General features: G+C 44.0%; 2 protein-coding genes across 2 annotated transcripts; both read left to right on the forward strand.

The window, feature by feature from the left end:
• The first annotated feature begins 67 nt into the window (after positions 1–67).
• On the forward strand, positions 68–6,394 carry LOC121323771 (thioredoxin domain-containing protein 16-like). The gene is made up of 7 exons (XM_041264974.1): positions 68–686; positions 2,488–2,654; positions 2,893–2,953; positions 3,538–3,664; positions 3,988–4,133; positions 4,651–4,710; positions 6,312–6,394. Exons 1-5 carry the CDS (start codon positions 483–485, stop codon positions 4,020–4,022), a joined length of 594 nt encoding a protein of 197 aa, XP_041120908.1. The 5' UTR covers positions 68–482; the 3' UTR covers positions 4,023–4,133; positions 4,651–4,710; positions 6,312–6,394.
• On the forward strand, positions 5,527–25,005 carry LOC121323772 (thioredoxin domain-containing protein 16-like). The gene is made up of 2 exons (XM_041264975.1): positions 5,527–6,523; positions 24,586–25,005. The coding sequence occupies exons 1-2, from the start codon at positions 6,300–6,302 to the stop codon at positions 24,599–24,601; spliced, it is 240 nt and encodes a 79-aa protein (XP_041120909.1). The 5' UTR covers positions 5,527–6,299; the 3' UTR covers positions 24,602–25,005.
• The last annotated feature ends 1,181 nt before the right edge of the window (positions 25,006–26,186 follow it).

Consider the following 26,186-nt stretch of genomic DNA (forward strand, 5'->3'; position numbering starts at 1 on the left):
CGTGCTTAGAAACTGCGCACTTGTGAGCCATTTCGGCTCTACGGATTAATAAATTAGAAAGCGACTGGCTCTTTACGGAGCCAAAATGGCGGCAGTTTCCGCAAACGCTCGGCTCTGAAAAGACATTTACCTGCGGTCTCTACCCGCCTCCCTATTGGTCCCCAAAGATCCCGCCCTCAATTTATTCATCGCCGATAGGCTTGCGATAACATCAACTCTGTGCCTCACGCAGACAGAGGCGAAGTCATTGGTTAGTTTAGATGTCACATTTCCTGGCTCCTCCTTTGTTATTTCCCCTGACCCGTTCTGATTGGGTGTTTTCGTCTTGGATCTAGAGGAAAATCCGGAGGAGACACGACCCGTGCGCATTCAGACTAGCTGCTCAAGCGGACCGATAGCGAGCAATGAAAGCGATGTTTAAATTCCTCAGGGGGCCGATGCACAATCGGATCGTGGTTTTATATTCCTTATTTCTCTGTTGAATGGTAATTGGTTTTAAAGTAGACATTTCTGTTTTTTTAATTTGTTTACAAGAACAAAACAATACTGCAGTTAATTTGCAAAGTTGTGACCGGGGTGCGGGGCAGCACAGAGGCCGACTCCGATCTCACAGAATTAACATCAAACGGTTTTTTTCAAAGTTGTGGATTCCGGGAAAGCTTCTTTCATATATTTTGGCGATGCAGGTGAGCGAGGTCGTGTGTTACAGGTAAAGGTGGTGACTCAAGTCACTGCGCCTTTTAGTTGGAGGCGGGAATGGTATAACCGTGCAATCATTGCAAGCTGTATTGCTTTAGATTGCATTAATACCTCACTGTTGTTTTTTGAATGTTGAATCCTAACAGTGCCCCCTATTTACATGTGGACCGGCTGTAGTGTGTTTAGCTGATATGGTCGCTCTGGTGTAAATCATTCATTGTAAATAAAATAATTGGAGCTGACATTAATTAATAGTTATACCACAAGCATGACAAATAACACATGCATATCAGGAATGGAAACAAGACTCCTGTTGCATAGCACTTTGACCAATTCCAGGTTTTATTACGAGCTTGATTAGCCACAGTATAGAGGTAACAAGCCCAGGTATGTCTTAATAAACTCGTAGTAAAAACAGGAGTGGATCAAACTGCTATGCAGTGGGATTCTTAATTCTATCCCTGCATGTAATTGCATGCATATTGTAGATCTGCAACTTTCAGGGGTATCCTAGCAATTAAACCCAAATAAGTTCCACTGATGGTGAATTCTCGAGAGGCCTGGCTTCTGCACCAGCAGACAGGCTCCAGTACACAGAGCATGCACTGTACAGAGTGGGGTGGTACTGAGAGCATGGGAGATCAGCATCGCTCCACAGAGCCTTACTGGTCCAATACATGACTGTTCACACGATGGTAACCCACAGGAGCAGTGTGCTAGGTGCACTACGCCTCTCTCATTGCAGCAAACCTCTGTTCTGAAGTGCCTTATAATCATTCTGGAGATTGCTAACTCAACCCAAGCATCGATTACCAATTGCAGACCGAAAGCTTCAAACACGTTTGGCCCGACCACCTCTGGAAATTGATTTGATTTCTGCCACCCGCCCGGGAGTCTGTGGGAGGTTTTCATCATAAATGTTCCAGGTTAAATACATTCTGTGTTAGCCCTTGGGTTTTATTGAGAAAGTTCCCTTAGTGACCCTTCATGTAAACTCCAGTTTAGTTTAGTTTGTTCACTGTGTGCTGGCCAGAGCCAACACAGGTCTCAAGAGTGCAAGCACCAATGCAAAGAGAGACCGGATTCATCCAACACTCCAATAAAACATAGTAACAATGCAGCACTATAATATATCAAGCATGCACAAGCTGTACATATTCCATATCTATGATTCTGGTTTATTCTCCCCTTGCGTTTGTAAATATTCCACGTCTGGTTTATCCTGTTTGAATTTACTGAACCAGAAGCAAGCTATTGCTCTCCAGATTGTGTGTGTCGCTCTGATTCCAGCCCCTTGTGCGTGGGGTGCGGTTGTCCTGATTGTGTGCTTGTGCTTTTTGTGCTGCGCAGTGTTGAGTCAAGCAAGCTGACCGCTGGACTGTGGTTTCTGCACTGCAAGCTGGTGTCTAGGAGGTCAGTGCCCTGAAGAAGCCCCTGACCACTGTGCAGATCTACTTCCTCGAACTCATTCGCATCGGCGATATAATCAGTTTGCAACAATCATTTCCACCCATCATTTTGTGTTTTTTTCACAAATAGTCAGCTTGTAATTTTTATCATGCACTATGCCTGTTTTTAGAAGGTCTCAGATGCTCAGGAAGATCCAAATAATTTGTAGTGCTTTGCTGTCCCCTTCTGTGCAAAATGGATATTGCAGTTACTTTTTTGATACTTTCCAGCTGAATGTTGGACATGAGTGTCCCAAAACTGAAGTCTGTTTCTCAAATGGTTTGGATTGTGATCTGAGTGTGTAAGAGGTGGTAGTGTTATCTTTCTTCCCTCTTTCAGACGGAAGTCTCTGCAGACCCTGCTGATGTGAAGGCGGTGCACAACCATCTCCAGTGCCCCGTGCTCTTCCTGTTCACTCAGAGAGAGACGCTCGCGCTGGACAGGAGCACGGCTGAGTCTGTTGCCCGGAGACTGAGGGGAGAGGCGGGGGTGGTTCTGGTGCACAGGTAACATTGTGTGTGTGCCTGTGTCTGTCGTGGTGTGTGTTTGTCTGCAAGTGGGTCTGGGCATGTGTGTTTCTGGGTGTGTGTCTTTCTTTGTGTGTTTCTCTGTATGTGTGTGCATCTGCCTGCCTGTATGTGTGTATCTTAGTGTCTGTCTGTTTAAAGTTCCACGCAGCGCCTGTGTGAACGAATGAAGAGTGTTTTTCAGAGAGCAGTGATTATATTCTCCATGTCTCGACAGGGATCACCCAGGAGTGAATGTTCCTGCAGGACACAACGTGGCATACCGGCTGCCAGCAGAGGTGAGCCCGCCCCCCCCAGGGCACGGTCACACCCCCTCCAGTACGCCTGGCACCCATTGCTTCTCTGCAGGCACTGAAGAGAGGCACTGAAGTGAAGCTGTCAGTCTCTCCCATGCAAAGGAGGTCATTACCACACAGGTCACAGGAGTCCTGTATACAGGGACTGGGGGTGGAAACCTTTAAAATGTCTGCTCTCACTTTTATGAATTCAGCAGTCCAGAGCAGGAGTTTTAATCTTGTCACGTTAAGAACACTTTTGCTCAGTTACTACCTGGTAATAAGCCAAGCCTCTGTTATTGCTTTGGTAACTGGTAACAGAACCGATCTGAATACAGGAATTATTGTTATTGATTTTTTTACACATAATGCAGCCTTCGTTTTTAATGAAATGCACAGCGGTAGGTCCTGCTCGCCGTGTGTTCTGAGGGCATGCTGCCCATGCTGTGACTGTGTCTGTGTGAGGCGTTGGTCTGCAGTGCTGCACCTTGCATGGGCAGTTGTGTTCCCGCAGGGCTAGAGAGGATGAGTAAGCAAGCCTGGAGCTGTGTGTTTTGAAAGCCGACCTTGTGTTTTCACTCTTGCAGGGCTCCCGTGTGAAGTACCTGACCCTGCAGGACGTGGAGGGGGTGGTGAGGCTCTTCACAGAGGGGGACAGGGTGGGGCTGGAGGAGGAGGAGGAGGAGGAGCTGGAGGAGCACTGGTCTGTTTTAGGTGAATACATTATTCTATTTATTTTATTTATGTAGTGCCTTTCACACCACGGTATCTCAAAGTGCTTTACATGTCGGTTTAAACAGAAATAAATGCAGTACCAAGAAGTAGTAAATATTACAAAGTAACAATAAATAATTACAGTAATAATATCAATACAAGATCACCCCCCCAGGCACATTACTATTCCACAGTTTTCATTTATTCAAGGCACAACATGGTTATGCAACTTTCCACTCGCAGAGCCAGATTTATAATGGGCTTGTACAGAAAAGCCCTGTCTCTTCAGTTTTTCTAAAAGGTCCATGCTGCTCCTTCCTCAGATATTTTGGATGACGATGTGTCTGAGTCTGTGTAGAGGGACAGGAGTGTCAACCTGGAGTCCCAGCTTGTGCCTGCACTGACAGCTCAGTCATCGGCACTGCAGTGGCAGCAGCAGGCCACACGGTGGTGCGCTTCTACCATAGTTGTAAGTACAAATACCTTCATGTCAGCCATCCAGCCACTGCACTGAAATCAGTGATTCACCAGGGGATTGAAACAGTAATCTGTTTGGGGGGCACGGCAAGGCAAAGAGGTTTGCTGGCATAACAGTTGGGCGCAAACTGACGGCCCCACATACCGCAGACGAGAGTCTTAACCACAATGCAAAAGAGCCGGGCTCGTCTGTGTTTGTGGTTATAGAGTTTTTAACCTCACCTCATCTCATCGACAGGACAGAATCTGTAACTGCAGTGCATCTTACAACACTGCCTGTTCGCACAGAATAATATAATACCTGCCCACAGGTAGGCTAAGAAACCTGGAAGGGAATGCCTTGTGCAGTCTTGCCATTTCTGTTTGCACTTCCACAGTTTTCAGTTTTGAGTTAGTATCATATGGCAGCGGAATAAAACCCCAGGCTTGGGAAATCAGCCTCAAAAATACAGTGGAGTAGTGAAGGATGTGGTGGCACTGAACCTGCTGTTTCTCTTTTTGACCTGCAGGGGATGCTGTGTCCATGGCCTTCATGCTGTCTTACCTCGAAGTAGCCAGCATGGTGCAAGGTAGGGAGGGGTTAACATCCATTTACTGTAACTGGCGATATAATCTTTGGTTATTTTATTACGTTTCTTTTAAGATTTCTAAATGTATTGCTATTGAGTGTTTAATAGTTCTGGGTAATGTTAGTTATGGGGCAGCAAATCATGTATAACTTCCACTGAATCAATACTGAGAGCCTGGGAAGAAGGACATTTCACAGGAGCAAATATTTATCTTGTACAAACAACAGTGTGCATGATTGGCACTGGCAGCAAATTATAAATGTATTTACACAAGAAGGGCTGTTTATCAAAAGGGAGTTTCTTGCATCTCACAAGTTTAGATACAGAACCCTACTGTATGTTCTCTTCTCTCTGTCTGTGTATCAGAAAGCGCAGGTCATATTATCTTGGTATAATCGTCTTGATTTCCCAAACTAGGTTAGTTCAGAGAATTTCCCATTGAACGTCATGGAAATTCTTCACAGTTAATGGAGAGTTTATGATGTGTATTCAGCTCTAGTTTACTCATGAACTCTGCATCCAGGTCAGTAGTCTGGGTTGCGGTGCCCAGTGCCTCTCCTAGTAGCAGTTCTGCAGTTTGGAGTGCTGTGTTTGAAACCTGGTTGCTCAGAGTTGCCTTTCTGCTCCCACCAGGTTTAGGGTTGCGACTGTGCTGGGGATACCCTTCTAAAAGTTCACCATGGGATTTCTTCACAGACATTTTGCAGTTTTCCAGTGCTTTTCCCCTGGTTATACTGTGCATTTAGCCTCGTTTACCACAGTTGTGCTGTGTTTTTTAATGTGCTTTACCATTTCTCTCTGGGCATTACAATGCTTGCCTGTGCATTACCTTGCTTCCACTGTGCTGTATCACACTGTGCTTTTACCATAGGAGGCTTTTTTATGAGGGTAGTTTTCCTGCTCACTTTTCAGTGATAGCACTAGCATGATTGGCTGTATGTCTGTCATGTGACTGGTACTTCCTTACGGTATTTTGATTGGATACAGCTCTCCTGCATACCACTCTGATTGGCTGAACAGGCTTTGTTTTTATGCCAGCATACAGTTAGTGGGTATAGGTTTCTGACTTGTCACTGTATGCATCACATGTACCTGTATAGCCGCTGTGGAAATCTCGATATTGATCAATCACTTGGTGGTTTACAAGCAGCTAGGACTCGTGCTTTTGATCCTGTATTGTGCTGTAAGGAAGCATCACCACATAGGGTTACACCATGCCAAAGAGACTTTGAAAGAGTTTGCGTGGACGCGCTTGTCATTGACTTTCCTTTAGTGTCTCTAAATTCAGCACTGACCAGTGCCTAACAGTTATGCGTGATCCCAGACTGTAATCCCGGGTTTTGGATGTAGAATGCATCATTTCTGTTGAACCAGTGTTTGCCATTGAAAATAATACTGCTTCTAACAATTTGTATTTAAAATCTTCCACCGCAGCGCAATAAATGAATAAATCAGCTGGCAGTTCAACGAGAGGGCAGGTTGTTTGAGATGGAATCGTTTTGAAAGCACAGTTCTGACTGCAGCGTCTGCCGTTTCTGTTGCAGACCCTTCTCATTGGCCTTTCGGTGTAATTATTGTAATTGATCAGAATGGTGTTCCAGCATACCCTGCTGGCTGTGTTCCTCTGTACGCTGTCTCTCCTAGATGTGGAGGATGTGTCACTGGCCCGCGTGAACTGCGGCGACTGGACGGAGGTGTGCACCAATCAGAACGCCAGCCAGATTCCCACGGTGACGCTCTTCAGCCCCGGCGAGCGGCCGCGACGCTACAACGGCATGCTGGGAACAGAGAGTCTGCACAGCTTCATCAGACTGTGAGTGCGCCTGCCTGTGTGTGTGTCTCACTCTCTCTCACTCATTGAGATTCATCTTCTTCTTTTACAAGACTTTCCTGGGTAAAAGGACAATGGAAAACTTCATTCGTTTTGATGAGTCAGGAATGCAAAGCGGGAGACTGTGGGTTTGTTTCTATCAAGTGCTGTTTCATATTAATTAACATCATGGCCAGGACCTTTATAAAGGTGTGCCGCTGTGTTTTTATGCATGGTTTTGTTGCGGTTTTCCCCAGGGTTATATTATGCATTTTGCCTCGTTTATTAATATACAGTCCCGTCCTTGTTATTTTTTACAATGCTTACCAAAGCTTTGCCATGCTTTCACTGTGCTTTGTTACACTTTTACTGTGGGAAGTTTTTTTATAAGGAGGTACACAGAGCAGTACTGTACAGTAACTTCAGTTGTGCTGTTCAAGAAAAGTCCTAAAACAAACAGGAACGCGGAGGAGTGCAGCAAGCCACTCTGGCTGCACGACTGGAATTTCACATTCGGTAGAGGAAGAACAAGCCGGTGTAAAGCAGCGAAGCCCCAAACAGCATTTTTAATTAAATGGCACTTGCCTCTCAGTCTCCATTGCTTCGCTGCACCTAAGAAAACATACTGAGTCAGCCAGGATTTGAAATAATAAAATGACAACAGTGTGAAAGATAACATTGTGGTTTTGATTTGCATTCACTCAAACACAAGTGTTTGTGTGTGGGAGAGCATGCGTCACCCAGCATGAGTTCCCATTGACAGCAGCAGGGCTGTTTAAACTGTACCTGACTCTCCTGTACAGCTAAAAGACACTCCCACGCACCCACCCACAATAGCAGAAATATACAACCAGCATAAATTACAGAAGGGCATGTGAGGGTGTTAGATAAAAATGCAAATAATTGTGTGGAAGTCCTGTAACAGCGTGTGGAATATTCAGGCAGTGTGAATCTGGCTTACATTCTGTCCAGCTGTTTCCTGTGTGCTGTGGATGCGTTTGCACTTTTTTATTTTGGGGAAGTCTGGCCTCGCAGGGCTGTATGTTTTGAGCTGGTGGTCACACCACATTAATATTGCTGGCCAAAGCCAAAAAAACTTTGAAACGTACACTGTTTACAGAATAGGTCTGACCCCCCACCTCTCTCGCTGTCTCCTCTCCAGTATTAACAGCACGACAGTACAGGTCTCCCTGTACAAAGCCAGAGGCTGCGTCGTTTGAAACGACAATATTGGAGTCTGTTGTTTCACAGGCACCACAAAAACAAGTTTAATAAGAGTACACAGAATACATTCGCACTGTAAACAACACAGCAGGGCAGGGCAGGCCTCGGTGTGCTTCGTAGCGACAGGCATCGACTGCGTTTACAGCAGCTGCTTCTATAACAACGAGATTAGCATGATAAAACCAACCACTTATTTATTTATATCTGTTTGTTTGCTTTCCTTCTTGGCCTCCTCTAAGGTGCTGTGTCTGGTTATATTAATCAGTGATGAAGATCTTGTTGTCGTCTGTGTGGAATCCTGTGGTGTCTCGGTAATGGAGCCTGGCTCCCTCCCTCTCTCCAGCTGAGTAGCGCTAGGAGATGTCTGATATTGTTCCGCAGTGACTGGACTGCATGGAAGGCCCTGCTGCATTTCTCAGCACGGCCGAGCTTTCTTAATTCCATCTTTCGTCTTTGTAAAGCACATTTAGCTCCCATTTCCAGTGTGAATGATTGAGGTCTGCCTCGTTCTCTCCTAAGTGAGTGCTCTTGCTTTTAGGGAAGTCCTAGATCTTTATATAGCTCTGTAAAGTAGCCCTCATACTGCCAGCAGAGTATCTTTTTCAGCTGTAAGAAGTGAAATCCTCATCAAGTCTTTTTTTTTTTTTTATTCCAGTGAAAGCATTGTAAAGAATAGCGAGGTGACCCATAGCTGTACAGTAACCCTGCGCTAGCACAGTGACCCATAGCTGTACAGTAACCCTGTGCTAGCACAGTGACCCATAGCTGTACAGTAACCCTGCACTAGCACAGTGACCCATACCTGTACAGTAACCCTGGGTTAGCGCAATGACCCATAGCTGTACAGTAACCCTGCGCTAGCACAGTGACCCATAGCTGTACAGTAACCCTGTGCTAGCACAGTGACCCATAGCTGTACAGTAACCCTGTACAGTAACCCTGCGCTAGCACAGTGACCCATAGCTGTACAGTAACCCTGTGCTAGCACAGTGACCCATAGCTGTACAGTAACCCTGTGCTAGCACAGTGACCCATAGCTGTACAGTAACCCTGTGCTAACACAGTGACCCATAGCTGTACAGTAACCCTGTACAGTAACCCTGCGCTAGCACAGTGACCCATAGCTGTACAGTAACCCTGTGCTAGCACAGTGACCCATAGCTGTACAGTAACCCTGTGCTAGCACAGTGACCCATAGCTGTACAGTAACCCTGTGCTAACACAGTGACCCATAGCTGTACAGTAACCCTGTACAGTAACCCTGCGCTAGCACAGTGACCCATAGCTGTACAGTAACCCTGTGCTAGCACAGTGACCCATAGCTGTACAGTAACCCTGTGTTAGCACAGTGACCCATAGCTGTACAGTAACCCTGTACAGTAACCCTGCGCTAGCACAGTGACCCATAGCTGTACAGTAACCCTGTGCTAGCACAGTGACCCATAGCTGTACAGTAACCCTGTGCTAGCACAGTGACCCATAGCTGTACAGTAACCCTGTGCTAGCACAGTGACCCATAGCTGTACAGTAACCCTGTGCTAACACAGTGACCCATAGCTGTACAGTAACCCTGCGCTAGCACAGTGACCCATAGCTGCACAGTAACCCTGTGCTAACACAGTGACCCATAGCTGTACAGTAACCCTGCGCTAGCACAGTGACCCATAGCTGCACAGTAACCCTGTACAGTAACCCTGCGCTAGCACAGTGACCCATAGCTGTACAGTAACCCTGCGCTAGCACAGTAACCCATAGCTGTACAGTAACCCTGCACTAGCACAGTGACCCATAGCTGTACAGTAACCCTGTACAGTAACCCTGCGCTAGCACAGTGACCCATAGCTGTACAGTAACCCTGCGCTAGCACAGTGACCCATAGCTGTACAGTAACCCTGCGCTAGCACAGTGACCCATAGCTGTACAGTAACCCTGCACTAGCACAGTGACCCGTAACTGTACAGTAACCCTGTACAGTAACCCTGCGCTAGCACAGTGACCCATAGCTGTACAGTAACCCTGCGCTAGCACAGTGACCCATAGCTGTACAGTAACCCTGCACTAGCACAGTGACCCGTAACTGTACAGTAACCCTGTACAGTAACCCTGTGCTAGCACAGTGACCCATAGCGGTACAGTAACCCTGCAGTAGCACAGTGACCCGTAACTGTACAGTAACCCTGTACAGTAACCCTGCGCTAGCACAGTGACCCATAGAGGTACAGTAACCCTGCACTAGCACAGTGACCCATAGCTGCACAGTAACCCATAGCTGCACAGTAACCCATAGCTGCACAGTCCCACTGACCAGAGTTCGTGGAGCCACTTCATTTAGGAGTGTGCAAGAAATTCAAGGTTGGCTTTTCCCTTTAGGATCATTGCTGCTGTTCAGCTGGCTGGCAGTGGCTTCCTGACAAAAAGTCTTCTAACCCTTTCAGTCCTGGCTGGGACCTTGAGGTCTCTAGTGCCACATGTTAACATGCTGTCGTAACCTCACGGAGCTTCCTGGCCCCAGTCTCGGGTACTGTAGAAATAGATGCTCTATAAGGAGTTATTTTTTCAATTGTACAACTTAATTTTGCAGTCTTCAGCGCGACAAAAACAATTCAGGACTGAAAGGGTTGAAATAGGTTTGTGCAATTAGTGGGAATCTTTGTACATTCCTGTGCGAACCAGTCGCTGGTTCAGCTCTTGTCCAGGTGATAGATTACTATGTTTTACTATGAATTATTTCTGGCTTGTGATAACGTTGGTTATGATTTTAAATAGACATTTGTTTAGTGGCATCCCTCATTTTTATAATGTGTTTATTGTTCGTGGTGGATCAGTATGCCATCTATCTCCACGTTATCAGATTTATCTCTCTCAATTCCTGAGCCCCAGCCTCACCCCTGCTGGCGAGAACGTTGGAAAATGACTAAAGAAAACATAATGACTATATAATAAAATGTGTAACTAAATAACTGGAAAGCAACCCAGGTTTTGGTAAATGAAAATGCCCACTGAAGGATTGATGACTGACTGAACAATGTGCCAGTGCGAGACGGCACATAATGACAGGAAATGTAGCAGCTGCACTTAGCTAAGCTACAATGCAAGACAAACAGTCTGGCTGGAGGCAGCGGGTCTGGTCTGGAGGGGAGCATTGTTTTCTCGTTTACCCCAAAGCATACAGCTGTGAAGCGGAGATGTTTGTCGGCTTTTCAGGATGGGTTTCTTTGTGTCTGTCATAAGAGGGGACTGGTTGGTATCTCTTTTTTTAAATTTTTTTTTTTTTATAAAAGCTTCTTCATGTTTGAGAACCAATGTAAAAACCACTGAGGATCTCACAGGATTGTTTTGAAACATTGGCGTTCTCGTGTGTGTGTGTAAATATATTACTACGTTATCCCTCTGCCTTTCCCCATCTCACACAGGCTGTAAATGATGGTGAAACTCCCTCATTTAAAGCAGTCTCTGAATATCCAAATGCGCAGTCTTCTTTTCTAATATTTCATTCATCATATAGGACTGACAAGGACTTTTTAAAAGTAGCCACTCTCCCCAGAAACGCGAGTGACTTTACTTCCCGCAGAGTGCGCCCGCACAAGAAACTCTCTCATCACGAGAGCTGGTGTGCTGTAGGGCATGTGTTGCTGGTTACTGGCTGAAGAGATGAGATTCTCCGCCTGGACTGTGAAAACTCCAAAGGCCAGTTGGAACCTTTTTGTTTTGGTTTATTGTGGAGAATCAGAATTGAACTGGACGGCAGACAAGACTGGACTGCAGTTCTGAGCCTTGTCTTTTTTTTGTTTTGATTTCTGGTTCCTCTTCTGTAGTTCAGTAGATGGCTGGTTTTGAGTTCCACTGAAGATACAAGTCCTCCTTTTACTGTGTCCAGGAATGTCCAGGATAATGGACTTCTAAAAAACGGCACAGATTTTAAACCCTCAGTGATATTTCCCAAAACTAGCCCACAAATTTACAAGCTGTCTGCCTGCTGAGAAACCATTTAGTGCTGGTGTTTTATTTAAAATGTTTTTAATGGGTAGTTGGAAAACTACAGTATTGAGAAAGGACAGATAGCTGTAGGGTTAACTAACTAAGCATGCATTCTAAATGTGGAAAATGTTACAGAATTTGAAATGGAGGATTGGGTTCACGGGGGAATGACTCTTTCTAATGTCTTCATCAGAAACACATGGCATCCCAGAAACGACTCCCCAGGAGATCCATCCTTTCAGTACAATATTTATAAATCAAACAAGAAGCTGCAGCACCACAGATTTCTTCCAAGCTGCAGGCCATGATTAGAGTCAGAATGCAAGCAGCCAACATGCATGCAAGATTGTCAATCCTTCTCCCCGAATGCAAGATTGTCAATCCTTCTCCCCGCATGCAAGATTGTCAATCCTTCTCCCTGCGTGCAAGATCGTCAATCCTTCTCCCTGCGTGCAAGATCGTCAATCCTTCTCCCTGCGTGCCAGGCGAGTTTGGGCGTAAGGAGTTGAAAGCATAGAGGAATACAATGGTAAAGTTCTTAAACTACAAGTGAACTTCTGTTTGCATGTTTAGAACGATTTCTCCAGGCCGGAATATGTAGATCTGTAGCTGTTGATGAGATTCCCTCCCACTCCCCTCCACAAACTCACACAGTGTTGGGCTTTGCATCTTCCCCCTTTAGCATCTTCTTGACAAATACATTAAAATGGACATTGATTTTCATGTTGGCATATTGGTTTAGTTTAGTGCTGTGCTCTGCTGTGCTGTGCTGAGTAGTGTTATCTTCTATACTACTAGACTGCTGTGTGGTTCTCAGTTCTGTCTCCTCCAAGTTTAATATGTTATGTAGGGTGTCTCAACTGTGCTTTGCTGTTACAGGGATTGGAATAAGACTCCCATTGCATAGCAGTCTGATGCAGTCCTGGTTTTACTAGGAGTTTAATAAGACACACCTGAGCTTGTTCCCTATACCCTATGGCTTATCTGTTTTTGAGTAGCCGTTTTAAGCAGGTTTTTTTTTTAATAGGATGCGATTTTAAAAGTTATTCCCCTCAACACAGAGGCTTATGTCTCACTGCTTTATTCCCCATCCATGAAAGGTGATATGGGTGTTCTGCAGATTACACTATGTAACACAATTTTTGTTCCTGGGTAGTAAGTGTTATTTCCTAATTGCTTATGCCTCAAAAGTATAGAAAATGGCTATTATTCCCCACAAACTTTGCTTTTGTGACCAGGACAGTGATATTTCAAAATATCACTAATGACTACAAAAGATTTAGAAGTGAGTAGTTTTTAGAGATTTATGATTAAACTGTAAATTTACAGTTTAATCGTAAATCTCGAAAAACTACTCACTTCTAAATCTTTCGTAGTCATTTTTGTATTACTTTAGTATAAATACATGTTAATTTGGATTCATATGTTGTTTTTTTCTGACTTTATGTGAACGAAGACACAAATTTGCCCATTTTCCCATTGGAAATAGTGATATTTCGAAATATCACTGTCCTGGTCACAAAAGCAAAGTTTGTGGGGAATAATAGCCATTTTCTATACTTTTGAGGCATAAGCAATTAGGAAATAACACTTACTACCCAGGAACAAAAAAAAAAAAAAAATTGTTACACGGTGTTATCAGACTCTCCGTTGGCTTCCCTAAAATGGTTGTTAATTGTGTAGCTGCTTCTCTGGTTTTGAGGAAAACGGGTTGAATTTTATTTTTTTCCTCTGTACTGGAGTGTTTTGGTTTTTTAATTTAAATGACAGGATCTGTCCGTTAGGGATGTGTGAATGCAAACAAGGAAAGGGACTACGCTGTAATGTGGTGTTGCTGTACCAGCGTGGGCATGCTCCTTATTCTGCCTTGTCTAGAGCATTCAGCATTCAGTCTGCCTTGCTGGATACAAGAAAGTGACCTTTGAGGTCATCAAGTCTTTTTTTTTTTTTTTTTTTTGCATCTTTCAAGGCTGGCTGGCATCTGTGTACAGAAGGTGCCTGGTGACTGTTGCCATGAGCAGGCGCCCCATTCTCTCTCCAGTACACAGTAACACAAGGGTTTTCTTTGTATTGTTCTGATTTTACAGCAGGAAATGTTGATTTCAGTTCTGTTAAAACGGTTGGGTTAGACAATTGGTCCCCAGTAAAAAGAGCTGTGAATTGATCAGGACCTGGTTTGCATGCTGGCGATAGCTGTAAGACAATAAGCCTGCCCAGCCCATTATTCCACAGCAGAGTGAAGCTGCCTGCTTCAGTAGAGTTCAATTCACCTGGCGTGCTGGACCGAGTTAAAAGCAATACAAGCACGCAAACAAACATGTTGACTAATGACTCCATCGTCCTTCTGCTGGAGACACTGCCTCGTCTCCCGAGTGTCGCATGTGGATTTCAGGGATTCGTTTTGATCGCATGCTGTGAAAGGGACATGGGATGCTGTCAAACAATCTGTTTTGTTTAATATTCACAGAGGAAATGCAAGGAGTACTGGCCAGCCCTGTACAGCATGAACACCCCCTTCAGGGGTCCCGGGGCCACACTGGGGTCTGGGCACTCGAAACAAAAAAACAAAAAAAAAAGCAAGAAATGTGGACTGAAGGGATTCAGTTTCAGGAAAGATGCTGACATTGTGTGCCACCCTGCAATGAATGCAGCGCTTAGCGCTGTGAGTCTCCCCTCAGACACAGAATGAGACACACACAGGCACAGAGCTGTGAGTCTCCCCTCATGTCCTGTTTTGTGACTGTGTTTGGGTTTCTTTAGACAGTCATCTGTTTTTTAAATTTTTTTGTTTTTTTGCTCACAAACCATCGTGGATTGATTTTTGATATCATAAGAAATCAGGTGCCATCTCCACCACACAGCAAGATTTGACACTAAATATAGCCTTGAGTGAGGAAATACATCAGTTTTATAATATTGCATCTTCTTAAAAACACAAGCACGAAGGCTGGAACAATAATCGCTAATATCGATAATCACATTATTATTTTTTTTGCAGCGATAATTCAATTGTGTTGAAAAATTCTTATCGCTAATAATAACGATGAAGCAGAAGTCAGCTCTGCATCGAGCAGTAAGCAGCACTGAACTGTCTGCGTGAGACGTAAACGCGACCTGTGTGAGCACTGCGCACGTTGATTTCAAACAGTATGCTTCAAACTTTACATCATGCTTTCAATCTGATAATAATTTGTTCACCGGCAAAACATGACTGGTTTTCTAACCCTAAAAACACATTGTTGTTTGTAAAATAAAATTTAAAAAACCGCTAGCGCACTATAAAATTACTGTAGAAAAGTGGAACTTTGTACTAAAAAACATTTTGACACAGGATTTTTTTTTTTTTTTTTTTTTAAATTGAATGCAATTGCAAAAAGAAAACCACAAGACAAAATAAAGCACACCCACATGGCACACGTATAGGCTAAACAGTGTGTCGCTTCTTTATTGTAAACTACAGTGATGTTCCTAATAGGGTTAGCAATTTTTTTGTTTCTTTGTATTAATATATTTGGTGACACTTTCTTTTATGAAAGTAAATGTTCTTGAATTAACAAATGTTTAAATAAGAAAATATATGTATTATTTTAAAGAGAAACTACATAATGTATTAATATTTAAATTACAATAGGGGTATTTTTATACTCGTGTTTTCTGGGCCCCACCAGAAATTTTAAAACTTGCCGTATATACTGTCAAGTTTCTTTTTCTTCTGAGCTCAGTCTATGATGTAGACTGGCCGTGGTCGTGCTGCTCAAGTGTAAATTTGATAAATTACAGGAATTTTTAATGCTGTATTTATTCAGCCAGTAATCACGATATCGTGATCATTTACAGACGATAATCCACAGCTGAAAATGTCATTATCGTCCAGCCCTACTTTGCACCTGCCTGTCTAGAACCTCTTGCAAACAAATAAATGAACCCTGAGGCAGCGAGACCCCTTGAGCCACATTACGTTGTAACAAAACCCAGTCCTTAAACAACATCCAATAACTAGCATTTTTTGACGGAAATACAAATAAACTACCCAGAACAATATAAGTCTCCAAAGCAGTAGGATTGCGCGACAGAACCAAGAAAAATTGCGGGGTAAGTCAGGATTGTTTACAACAAATAGAACATAGGAGTTCATATAGCAGATGGTATTGAATGTGTGGAATATTATACTTGAGACAGATGGATCAGACATTTGGAGTACATGAGTTTTAAACAGACAGCATTTGACCCATTCAAAATGTTTACCACAGTCCATCAGGCAGTCCTTATAAAAAGAAAAAAAAATGTCCATGAAACAACCACCAATACTTTAAAAGTCCCAAAATATTATTCAATCCGTATTGCGAATGTAGTTGAAACAGAAAAGTTGAAACGCAAAACAAAACAAAAATGAAACTTCTGTGCTGGGTGCTCGTTAATCCCCAATAAATAAATAAAAAGGAAAATACTCCCAAAACAGTCAGAACGGCCAAGATAATCCAGCAGAAAATAAAATAAGATTCCTCCCCATTAGGGGATCTCGCCCAGTTCTTCCTTGGTCCTGTAGAGCTGGGATTTTCCAACCAGGTAAGAAGACAAAAAGTGATGATGATAACTGGATTAGTCACTGTTGTTGCTCTTAGGATCCATATAAACAATTTGAACGATGTGGATAGTTTCAGTTTGGCAGGAGATTAGATAACTGGTTAATTTAAACTGGAAAAATGGAGATAATACTGTTTCTAACAACCAAAAGATTATTGCTTCCTGGTTTCTCCTTTACAGACCAGCAAACTCCCTCTTCAAACACTCTGCATCCACAAAGAAACACACCCGAAAAAGAATCACCCCGCAAAAAAAAAGGAACCAACCTCCCCACCAGCAAGTAATAGTCCTATTTAAAGAGCCCCCAATTAAGATACTTAGACTTAATGATACATCAAGCCCAGTAAGACCTTTACCAAGGCAATTAAGGAAAACACCTGAATCTAAATAGAATGTCCATGAGGCAATTAAAGAAAAGATCCTCAGTTAAAACAAGAGAGAAAGTCCAGTGCAGAGATAAACCCCTTACCAAAAGTTAACAGTAAATTGAAATAGCTTCACCTAATTTTACCTTATGGAATCTGAAAGGCCCACTTTAAAAATGAGAACAAAATTACTTATTTAGCAATTGAACAGAGAATTAAATTAACCTGGCCAGGTATTCTGATACTCAATTAAGAGCAGCAGGCAGCAAATTACTTGTGCTGCATTCATGTAGCTAGTGCTACAACATAATGGGAGTAGTTTTAACATCCCACCCACACTGGCTTTTAAAAGCTTTGTGACAGAGCCCTGACTAATCCAGAACTGATAAAGAGCGATTCTGTGCAGCACAGGCTCGGTTTGAGCTGCAAAGCGTCTCCTCAGTGCAGAGCTGTGCAATGCAGAGCCAGCTTCTGCACTTGAGGCTGCAGATCTGAACGCTGATAACCTTTCCGGTAGGGGTTTGATCTTTTAAAAGGGGACGTGGGTCGTCTCATTTTGAGCTCTTGCTTGATTTGTGGTTTGATTTGCCCGGGTTTTATTTTTGAGGGGGTGTGGGGATAGCGTTACTGGGTGTCATTGAAAGCTGTGAGTCTGTGTGCTGTAAATCACTACAGTTCTTTTAATTTGACACAGTTACTTTTAAGAAGCATGTGGAAACTGCATCAGGGATCGGGATAGGGAACTAACCTGGGAAGGTTATGTTTACCTAATTTATTGTCCTTGCATGGCTTTATCAGTTATTTAAAATGATCAGATTTTGAGCGATTACAACATAAAAAAACAACCTAACGTCCCTCAACAATTCTTTAAAGTGAACAGTAGCTTGCCAAGTACAAAACAAACAAAAGTAACAGCCCTTGCATGTGTGCCTGTACACTACTCTGAACAATGCACAGCGGTGTGTGCATGAAGCATGTGTGCCTGTACACTACTCTGAACAATGCACAGCGGTGTGTGCATGAAGCATGTGTGCCTGTACACTACTCTGAACAATGCACAGCGGTGTGTGCATGAAGCATGTGTGCCTGTACACTACTCTGAACAATGCACAGCGGTGTGTGCATGAAGCATGTGTGCCTGTACACTATGAACAATGCACAGCGGTGTGTGTATGAAGCATGTGTACCTGTACACTATGAACAATGCACAGCGGTGTGTGTATGAAGCATGTGTGCCTGTACACTACTCTGAACAATGCACAGCGGTGTGTGTATGAAGCATGTGTACCTGTACACTACTCTGAACAATGCACAGCGGTGTGTGTATGAAGCATGTGTGCCTGTACACTCTGAACAATGCACAGCGGTGTGTGCATGAAGCATGTGTGCCTGTACACTACTCTGAACAATGCACAGCGGTGTGTGTATGAAGCATGTGTGCCTGTACACTATGAACAATGCACAGCGGTGTGTGCATGAAGCATGTGTGCCTGTACACTACTCTGAACAATGCACAGCGGTGTGTGCATGAAGCATGTGTGCCTGTACACTACTCTGAACAATGCACAGCGGTGTGTGCATGAAGCATGTGTGCCTGTACACTATGAACAATGCACAGCGGTGTGTGTATGAAGCATGTGTGCCTGTACACTACTCTGAACAATGCACAGCGGTGTGTGCATGAAGCATGTGTACCTGTACACTACTCTGAACAATGCACAGCGGTGTGTGTATGAAGCATGTGTGCCTGTACACTACTCTGAACAATGCACAGCGGTGTGTGCATGAAGCATGTGTACCTGTACACTATGAACAATGCACAGCGGTGTGTGTATGAAGCATGTGTGCCTGTACACTATGAACAATGCACAGCGGTGTGTGCATGAAGCATGTGTACCTGTACACTATGAACAATGCACAGCGGTGTGTGCATGAAGCATGTGTGCCTGTACACTATGAACAATGCACAGCGGTGTGTGCATGAAGCATGTGTGCCTGTACACTACTCTGAACAATGCACAGCGGTGTGTGCATGAAGCATGTGTACCTGTACACTACTCTGAACAATGCACAGCGGTGTGTGCATGAAGCATGTGTGCCTGTACACTATGAACAATGCACAGCGGTGTGTGTATGAAGCATGTGTGCCTGTACACTATGAACAGTGCACAGCGGTGTGTGTATGAAGCATGTGTGCCTGTACACTATGAACAGTGCACAGCGGTGTGTGTATGAAGCATGTGTGCCTGTACACTATGAACAGTGCACAGCGGTGTGTGTATGAAGCATGTGTGCCTGTACACTATGAACAGTGCACAGCGGTGTGTGCATGAAGCATGTGTACCTGTACACTATGAACAATGCACAGCGGTGTGTGTATGAAGCATGTGTGCCTGTACACTATGAACAGTGCACAGCGGTGTGTGCATGAAGCATGTGTACCTGTACACTATGAACAATGCACAGCGGTGTGTGTATGAAGCATGTGTGCCTGTACACTATGAACAGTGCACAGCGGTGTGTGTATGAAGCATGTGTGTGCAGTCAATGTCAGGCACTTCAGTAGTGATCACACACCATCTTAACACATGAATGGTGCACAACTGGGACCCCCCTGTCTGGCATTACCAGTTGATGGTAATTATACAGCATGACTATTATTTTGCTGGAAAATGACTTTAGGGGAGAGTGAGGTGTAATTTCAGTGCAGGGTCTGGAGTTTTATAGCATACACATCTCTGAGTATCTCTTAATGGAAGCAATGGGAGCCGCAGATCAGTTTGATACAGCCAATTAGCAGGATTGTTATCACTGGAAATAACCAAAGGGAAAGAGCAGCAGATGGAACCGCACTTATAAACCACGGTATTCTAAATTGGGAGAAAATAGAAAAAATAACTGGTGACTACTAAATTCTAAAATAAATAAATGGTATATCAATCTGCTAAACCTGACTCCTAAACAACTTCCTTTACAGCCCTGATGTAGATGATACAGCCTCGTATTCTCCTACATCGCATGTGGCTGTGACAGTACAAGTGTTTGGAGAGGCTGCTCATTGACATTTGTCTATCAGGTTGATCAGCTAATTAAAATAGGGCAATTGAGTTACACTGGGCTTGTCCTACATTACAGGCACAGGAAATGAAGGCAGGCTGTGATTGCTAGCTCCAGCAGCGCAGTTCAGGTACTATAAGCACCACTGGGTTCTTCATACCCTGGGTAAATAAACACACTGGCTTCCTGCTCGACCGCACCGCACTGCCTATAGGAAACAGTACTGGAGCAGCGTTCCTGCTCGACCGCACCGCACTGCCTATAGGAAACAGTACCGGAGCAGCGTTCCTGCTCGACCGCACCGCCTATAGGAAACAGTACCGGAGCAGCGTTCCTGCTCGACCGCACCGCCTATAGGAAACAGTACTGGAGCAGCGTTCCTGCTCGACCGCACCTTAGTTCAATAAAGAGTTACAAAATATCATTACATGTACCGCAAGTTTGGGGCAAAATGCCAGAACCACAATCTGTTCTAAACAAAGCGTTTCTGCTGGCAGCACAGGGATGCAAATAAGACTCCCATTGCGTAGCAATTTGATCCATTCCTGGTTTTACTACACACTGGCTAATCAAGCTCAATACTTCAGGCGCTACTTCCTCCCTAAGGATGTCCTAAAGAACGCACACACTAAGATCAACACTGGAGGAGTGATCCTCAACACACACACACACGCACGCACGTGCTTGTGAGTTTGGGGATGCAGTGTCATCCGTCTGTCTCAAGAAGGAGCCCAAGTCTTTAAATGAGCAGTGAATGCATTGTAATGGTTGGTCTCCTGAATCACATAGAGAATTAACAGTTATTAACCCTGCCAGCCCGGTCCAGACATGCAGATGAATGGCAAAGTTGAGGAAAGTTACATTTTTATTGAAATTATCGCTGAAGCACAGTAGAAAAATGCTGTGAAACTTAGCAAATTGTGTTTATTGTTTGTCTTTTAATGTGTTTGTTGTAATTTGTTCTTTTCAACTTTCTCCTCATCAAAGTGAGAATGTGGCCCCCATCTGCTTCTTTGCCCTTGTAGAATTCCCTCTGTTTCCTGGGGATGCATGAAGCAATGGAATGCGTCAAATTTCTGAAGCAAGCGTTTAAAAATATTCCTATTCTTCATGCACACAATGACCACTGCCAGCCTCTTCCTTTTAAAAGGGAGTCAGCAGCCACTGCAATACCCAGGGCTGCTCAGGCTGCAGAGCCCAGGAGTCTTTGTGTGAGTATATCGAGGAGGGGCGTGCGTGCGTGTGTGTGTGTGTGTGTGTGTGTTGAGAATCACTCCTCTAGTGTTCATCTTAGTGTGTGCGTTCTTTAGGACATCCTTAGGGAGGAAGTAGCGGTCATGTTAATAGATTTTGTCCTTTGCTATTTCTTCGTGGTGTTTGCCATCGTTCGGAGTGGTTCTGGGTTGATATTGTTATCATTTTCTGGGGATCTGGAGTGCCTGAGCATAACAGTCCTTTCAGCTCTGCTCGAATGTGACTCTTCCTTTTCAGGGATATTTGCTGCTTTTTAAAAGGTGCTGAGTCGATTTAATGAAATTACATAATATTAAAACCTAATGCTAAAACCTTCCACTTACAATTTCAATGTTGGGAAAACAACATGGAAATCATTGGGAATTCTGCATCTTGTCCTGTCGCAGTGCCCTGCACCCCAGTGAATCTTGTCCTGTCGCAGTGCCCTGCACCCCAGTGAATCTTGTCCTGTCGCAGTGCCCTGCACCCCAGTGAATCTTGTCCTGTCGCAGTGCCTGCACCCCAGTGAATCTCGTCCTGTCGCAGTGCCCTGCATCCCAGTGAATCTTGTCCTGTCGCAGTGCCCTGCACCCCAGTGAATCTTGTCCTGTCGCAGTGCCTGCACCCCAGTGAATCTTGTCCTGTCGCAGTGCCCTGCACCCCAGTGAATCTTGTCCTGTCGCAGTGCCCTGCACCCCAGTGAATCTCGTCCTGTCGCAGTGCCTGCACCCCAGTGAATCTTGTCCTGTCGCAGTGCCCTGCACCCCAGTGAATCTTGTCCTGTCGCAGTGCCCTGCACCCCAGTGAATCTCGTCCTGTCGCAGTGCCTGCACCCCAGTGAATCTTGTCCTGTCGCAGTGCCCTGCATCCCAGTGAATCTTGTCCTGTCGCAGTGCCCTGCGTCCCAGTGAATCTCGTCCTGTCGCAGTGCCTGCACCCCAGTGCTATTATTAGCTAGTTGGTTTTCAGAAGGTTAATTTTTTCCAATCTGCGGGCTGAAGTCATTTCAGGCAGTCACTGTGGCTTGATAAGGGTCACTTGCAAGAAACACATTTCCTTGTCACACAGACTGCACTGCCAGCAATAACATGCCAGGGTTCTTTCTTTTTTTAAACAACAATGTGTGTTTAATAGGTGTACATGCCAGTGTGTATTATGATATTGGCATTCAACTCTTTTAGTTCCCAGAACTAATGGCCATGTTATCCATGAACAATCTCCTCCATTGAAACACAACATTTTAGCCTTCTTTTATAGATCAGATCTTTGAAGGCTTCAGTAAACTATTGTGAAATTGTGTTGTATCTGTAGTAGGTGTACAAAAGATCTTATGAAGCACACAGTGAAATGACTCTAAGAATACTAAAATATGGTTCTAATTGTAATGTCACAGTGTTGGTCTGGCTGGAGGCTTTTCACTGGCATGTCTGTTTGTAAATGGTCTCTTTTCAAACCCCTGGGATTTCAGATGAGAAGGTTCTGTATTATTGCTCTCAGTGACTAACATCCTGCTTAATACAGCTTGTAAATGAAACTGCGCATTCATTAGACCCCCTTCTAGGGCTGCAACATTCCTGGGAATTCTGAGAGCGAACATTTCCAGTGGGAATTTTGGGAGCTTTCTGAAATATTCGGGAACTTTGGGAATTTTCATTTTGTAATATTGAACAGATAAGTGATCCTGGATCAGGGTACTCGGGTAAAAACATGCTCTTAACACTTTTAAACATTGGCTTCAAATGATTTTATCCTTTTAATTTTAGAACAGTCAACTCATCTCGCATATTAAGACATGAATATATCAATTATTTGGAAACAAAACCCAACTTGATGTCTGTCATAAACAGATAAGATACCAGTATGCTGCAGGTGCTGGTCAGTAAAATATGAGGTGTTGGTTTCAATAGTGATTGACATCAATAATGAATAAACGAAACAATGAGAAAGTAATGGAAGAGCCTTTCCAAACTGGCTGTTCGAAAAGCGGGTCTCATTTCACCATGCTTACTGGAACTGATTGTCTGTATCTAGAAAATAGTTAGCATCAGACTTGAAGCCCAGGAGTTTTCCATATCAATTAACAGAACATGCCACTGCAGAATAATTGATTAAATACAGCTTAAGAGACTCTAGAAGTAAAATGTTTTAAATCTAAAACAGATTAGTGCTCGATTTTGCCATTTTTTTAAAACAAAATTAATGACACACATTCGTAGGCTTAAATAAACTTTCACACGCAAATCAGATCTATAAAAATACATTTATTTTGTTGTTACTATAAGACATTATTTAAAATAACTAAAAACTCAAAAACTCACCTTGAGGGCAGGCAAATAATGCAACAAAGTGTCATGTTTGCTTTTCTCCACAGCAGTGTAAAGATCATTGAGCTGGCTGTACTGCAGTGTAGAGATCATTCAGCTGGCTGTACTGCAGTGTAAAGGTCATTGAGCTGGATGTACTGCAGTGTAAAGATCATTCAGCTGGCTGTACTGCAGTGTAAAGGTCATTGAGCTGGCTGTACTGCAGTGTAAAGATCACTGAGCTGGCTGTACTGCAGTGTAAAGATCATTCAGCTGGCTGTACTGCAGTGTAAAGGTCATTGAGCTGGCTGTACTGCAGTGTAAAGATCATTCAGCTGGCTGTACTGCAGTGTAAAGGTCATTGAGCTGGATGTACTGCAGTGTAGAGATCATTCAGCTGGCTGTACTGCAGTGTAAAGATCATTCAGCTGGCTGTACTGCAGTGTAAAGGTCATTGAGCTGGATGTACTGCAGTGTAGAGATCATTCAGCTGGCTGTACTGCAGTGTAAAGATCATTCAGCTGGCTGTACTGCAGTGTAAAGGTCATTGAGCTGGATGTACTGCAGTGTAGAGATCATTCAGCTGGCTGTACTGCAGTGTAAAGGTCATTGAGCTGGATGTACTGCAGTGTAGAGATCATTCAGCTGGCTGTACTGCAGTGTAAAGGTCATTCAGCTGGCTGTACTGCAGTGTAAAGGTCATTGAGCTGGCTGTACTGCAGTGTAAAGATCATTGAGCTGGCTGTACTGCAGTGTAAAGATCATTGAGCTGGCTGTACTGCAGTGTAAAGATCATTCAGCTGGATGTACTGCAGTGTAAAGATCATTCAGCTGGATGTACTGCAGTGTAAAGATCATTCAGCTGGATGTACTGCAGTGTAGAGATCATTCAGCTGGATGTACTGCAGTGTAAAGATCATTCAGCTGGATGTACAGCAGTGTAAAGATCATTCAGCTGGCTGTACTGCAGTGTAGAGATCATTCATGATTGTGGTATAGAACGCATTTCAGGATGCATAGCATCACTGGACCTGCTGTTTCTCATGGCCGTTATATTACTTTATACCTAGAAGCCCTGGAGCCACATAGAGAATAACTGTGCTCTGATTATACACATGTGCGCTGTTCTCTGTGACCTTAAATTGGAAGCATTTTGTTGTTAACTGATGAAAACACAAAGCAGTCCAACAAGAACAAAGACATAGAATACCTGCCCTCTAAATAAGCTCCAAAATAAATATTTTACAGTGTACATTTTCACAGTGTACAACCATTCCCATTTGCACACTGTATGTACGAATGAACTGCTCTCTCTCTATAGGGGTGCTGTCGGATGAGCAGTGGGGTCCCCCGGTCCCCCTCTTTGATTTCCTGGCTGTGATGGACGAGGCAGTGCCGGGCTTCGCTGCCCAGAGGACTGAGGAGGAGGGAGAGACAGAGAGAGCGGACCTAGACCCAGTCCCAGAGACCAGCCCGCCAGTCTCCGCAGCGCGGCCTCCCCAGCGATCAGACCCACCCAAGCACACCCACACCGAGCTTTAGTTGCACACTGCGGACAGCTCCATTCACCCAGACACCGACACCCACTCCATATTAAAACACTTTGTCAGCCAGCATTCCCCCGGACCCCCTTTGGTAATGAGGTGCCGGTGGGTTCTCGTCCTGGTTAAATCAAACTGAACATAACCGACCAGATTCTGTTCAGTTATTCCTGTGTTGTTGCAAAGTGCCGGTATTTCAGTGCCTTAGTGTCGATTAGTTGTATGGACCTCCAGCTGGTTCTGGTGCCTGATCAGGTGGTGCAAAAGAAGAAATAAAAAAAAAAGCCTGAATGTGTGTGTGCCAGGGGGTTCCACTCAACTGTGTTTGAGGTGGCAGACCGTTGGCAACCTCTGCACGGAAATTAATACAGGAACACACTGCGGGCAACATGACTGCAAAATACACACGAACAAACAACCAAAAACATTAAATGGTGCTGGTGCAGTGATTGCTCTGCTGTTTCATCACTCGCTGCCTGTAGACGAGGAGTAGTGTTTTCTGCCGTGCAGGGCAGGTGTGACAGCAGCAGCAACAGCCTCTGAATTGGATTCCGGGTCCCTGCACAGGCATCACAGTTCTTGAGATAATAAAGTTTAACTAGTAAAAAAAATGACACCATATTTTTACTGTAGCTTTACCTTAATATTCAGTTAATACAGCTGTATTTGTAGATTCATTTAGTGTATAGGTAAATAATGAATGTATTACCGTAATTTGAAGCGTTTGCTGAGACATGCCACCTGGAGTTGAGCGACTTGCATTACAGCCACCTGTGAAGAACGTGGGACAGTGCAATGCTCATTGCCAGATCTTCTTTCCTGAAACCTTTCCATCCAGAAAATAAATAGTCAATTCAGGTTGGCTCGTAGGTTGCCAAAGGGAAAGAAAGGTAATATCCTGCTGCCTGTAGAGACTGGTAAAAGAAATAGCTTTCCGTAACTCTTTCAGGGCTGTAGCTTGAGCTCAGCGGAGCACTGTGCTCTCTGCGTGCGGATTTTCCATGCTGACCATGAAACAGTGCAATAGAATCCAATGGCTGCCTCACTAGAAGAGGTATTTATCTGGTATGATAGATTCTGTAAATAGGAAAATGTTATTTAGTGTTTTGTAAATAAACCATTGTCTAAAAATAATTTGCATGCAACCCATTACTGATTTACTGTACCTGAATTAAGATGGTCAAGAGATGTTTTAACTGTGAATTAATCAAATAACCTGTTTTAGGAACATATTAAAAAACAATTGATCTAGGATGCTTGAGATTATTTTATCTTGTAGCCGATGCTGTAGCTATCCCAAATGACAGGCTAGGAATTGCCAACAAGAACCAACCCTACTGTCCCTATTAAACTTGATGATTCTTCAATCTCAGGCTGGTTT

The sequence above is a fragment of the Polyodon spathula genome, chromosome 12 (assembly GCF_017654505.1).
Source record: "Polyodon spathula isolate WHYD16114869_AA chromosome 12, ASM1765450v1, whole genome shotgun sequence".
In the NCBI taxonomy this organism is placed as follows: domain Eukaryota; kingdom Metazoa; phylum Chordata; class Actinopteri; order Acipenseriformes; family Polyodontidae; genus Polyodon; species Polyodon spathula.

Bases quoted from the DNA above. Each gene is read 5' to 3' on its own strand.
- LOC121323771 (XM_041264974.1), top strand. From the start codon at position 483: ATGGTAATTGGTTTTAAAGTAGACATTTCTGTTTTTTTAATTTGTTTA. The intron at 687-2,487 runs GTGAGCGAGGTC...TCCCTCTTTCAG, and splicing joins CATATATTTTGGCGATGCAG to ACGGAAGTCTCTGCAGACCC. The intron at 2,655-2,892 runs GTAACATTGTGT...ATGTCTCGACAG, and splicing joins GGGGTGGTTCTGGTGCACAG to GGATCACCCAGGAGTGAATG.
- LOC121323772 (XM_041264975.1), top strand. From the start codon at position 6,300: ATGGTGTTCCAGCATACCCTGCTGGCTGTGTTCCTCTGTACGCTGTCT.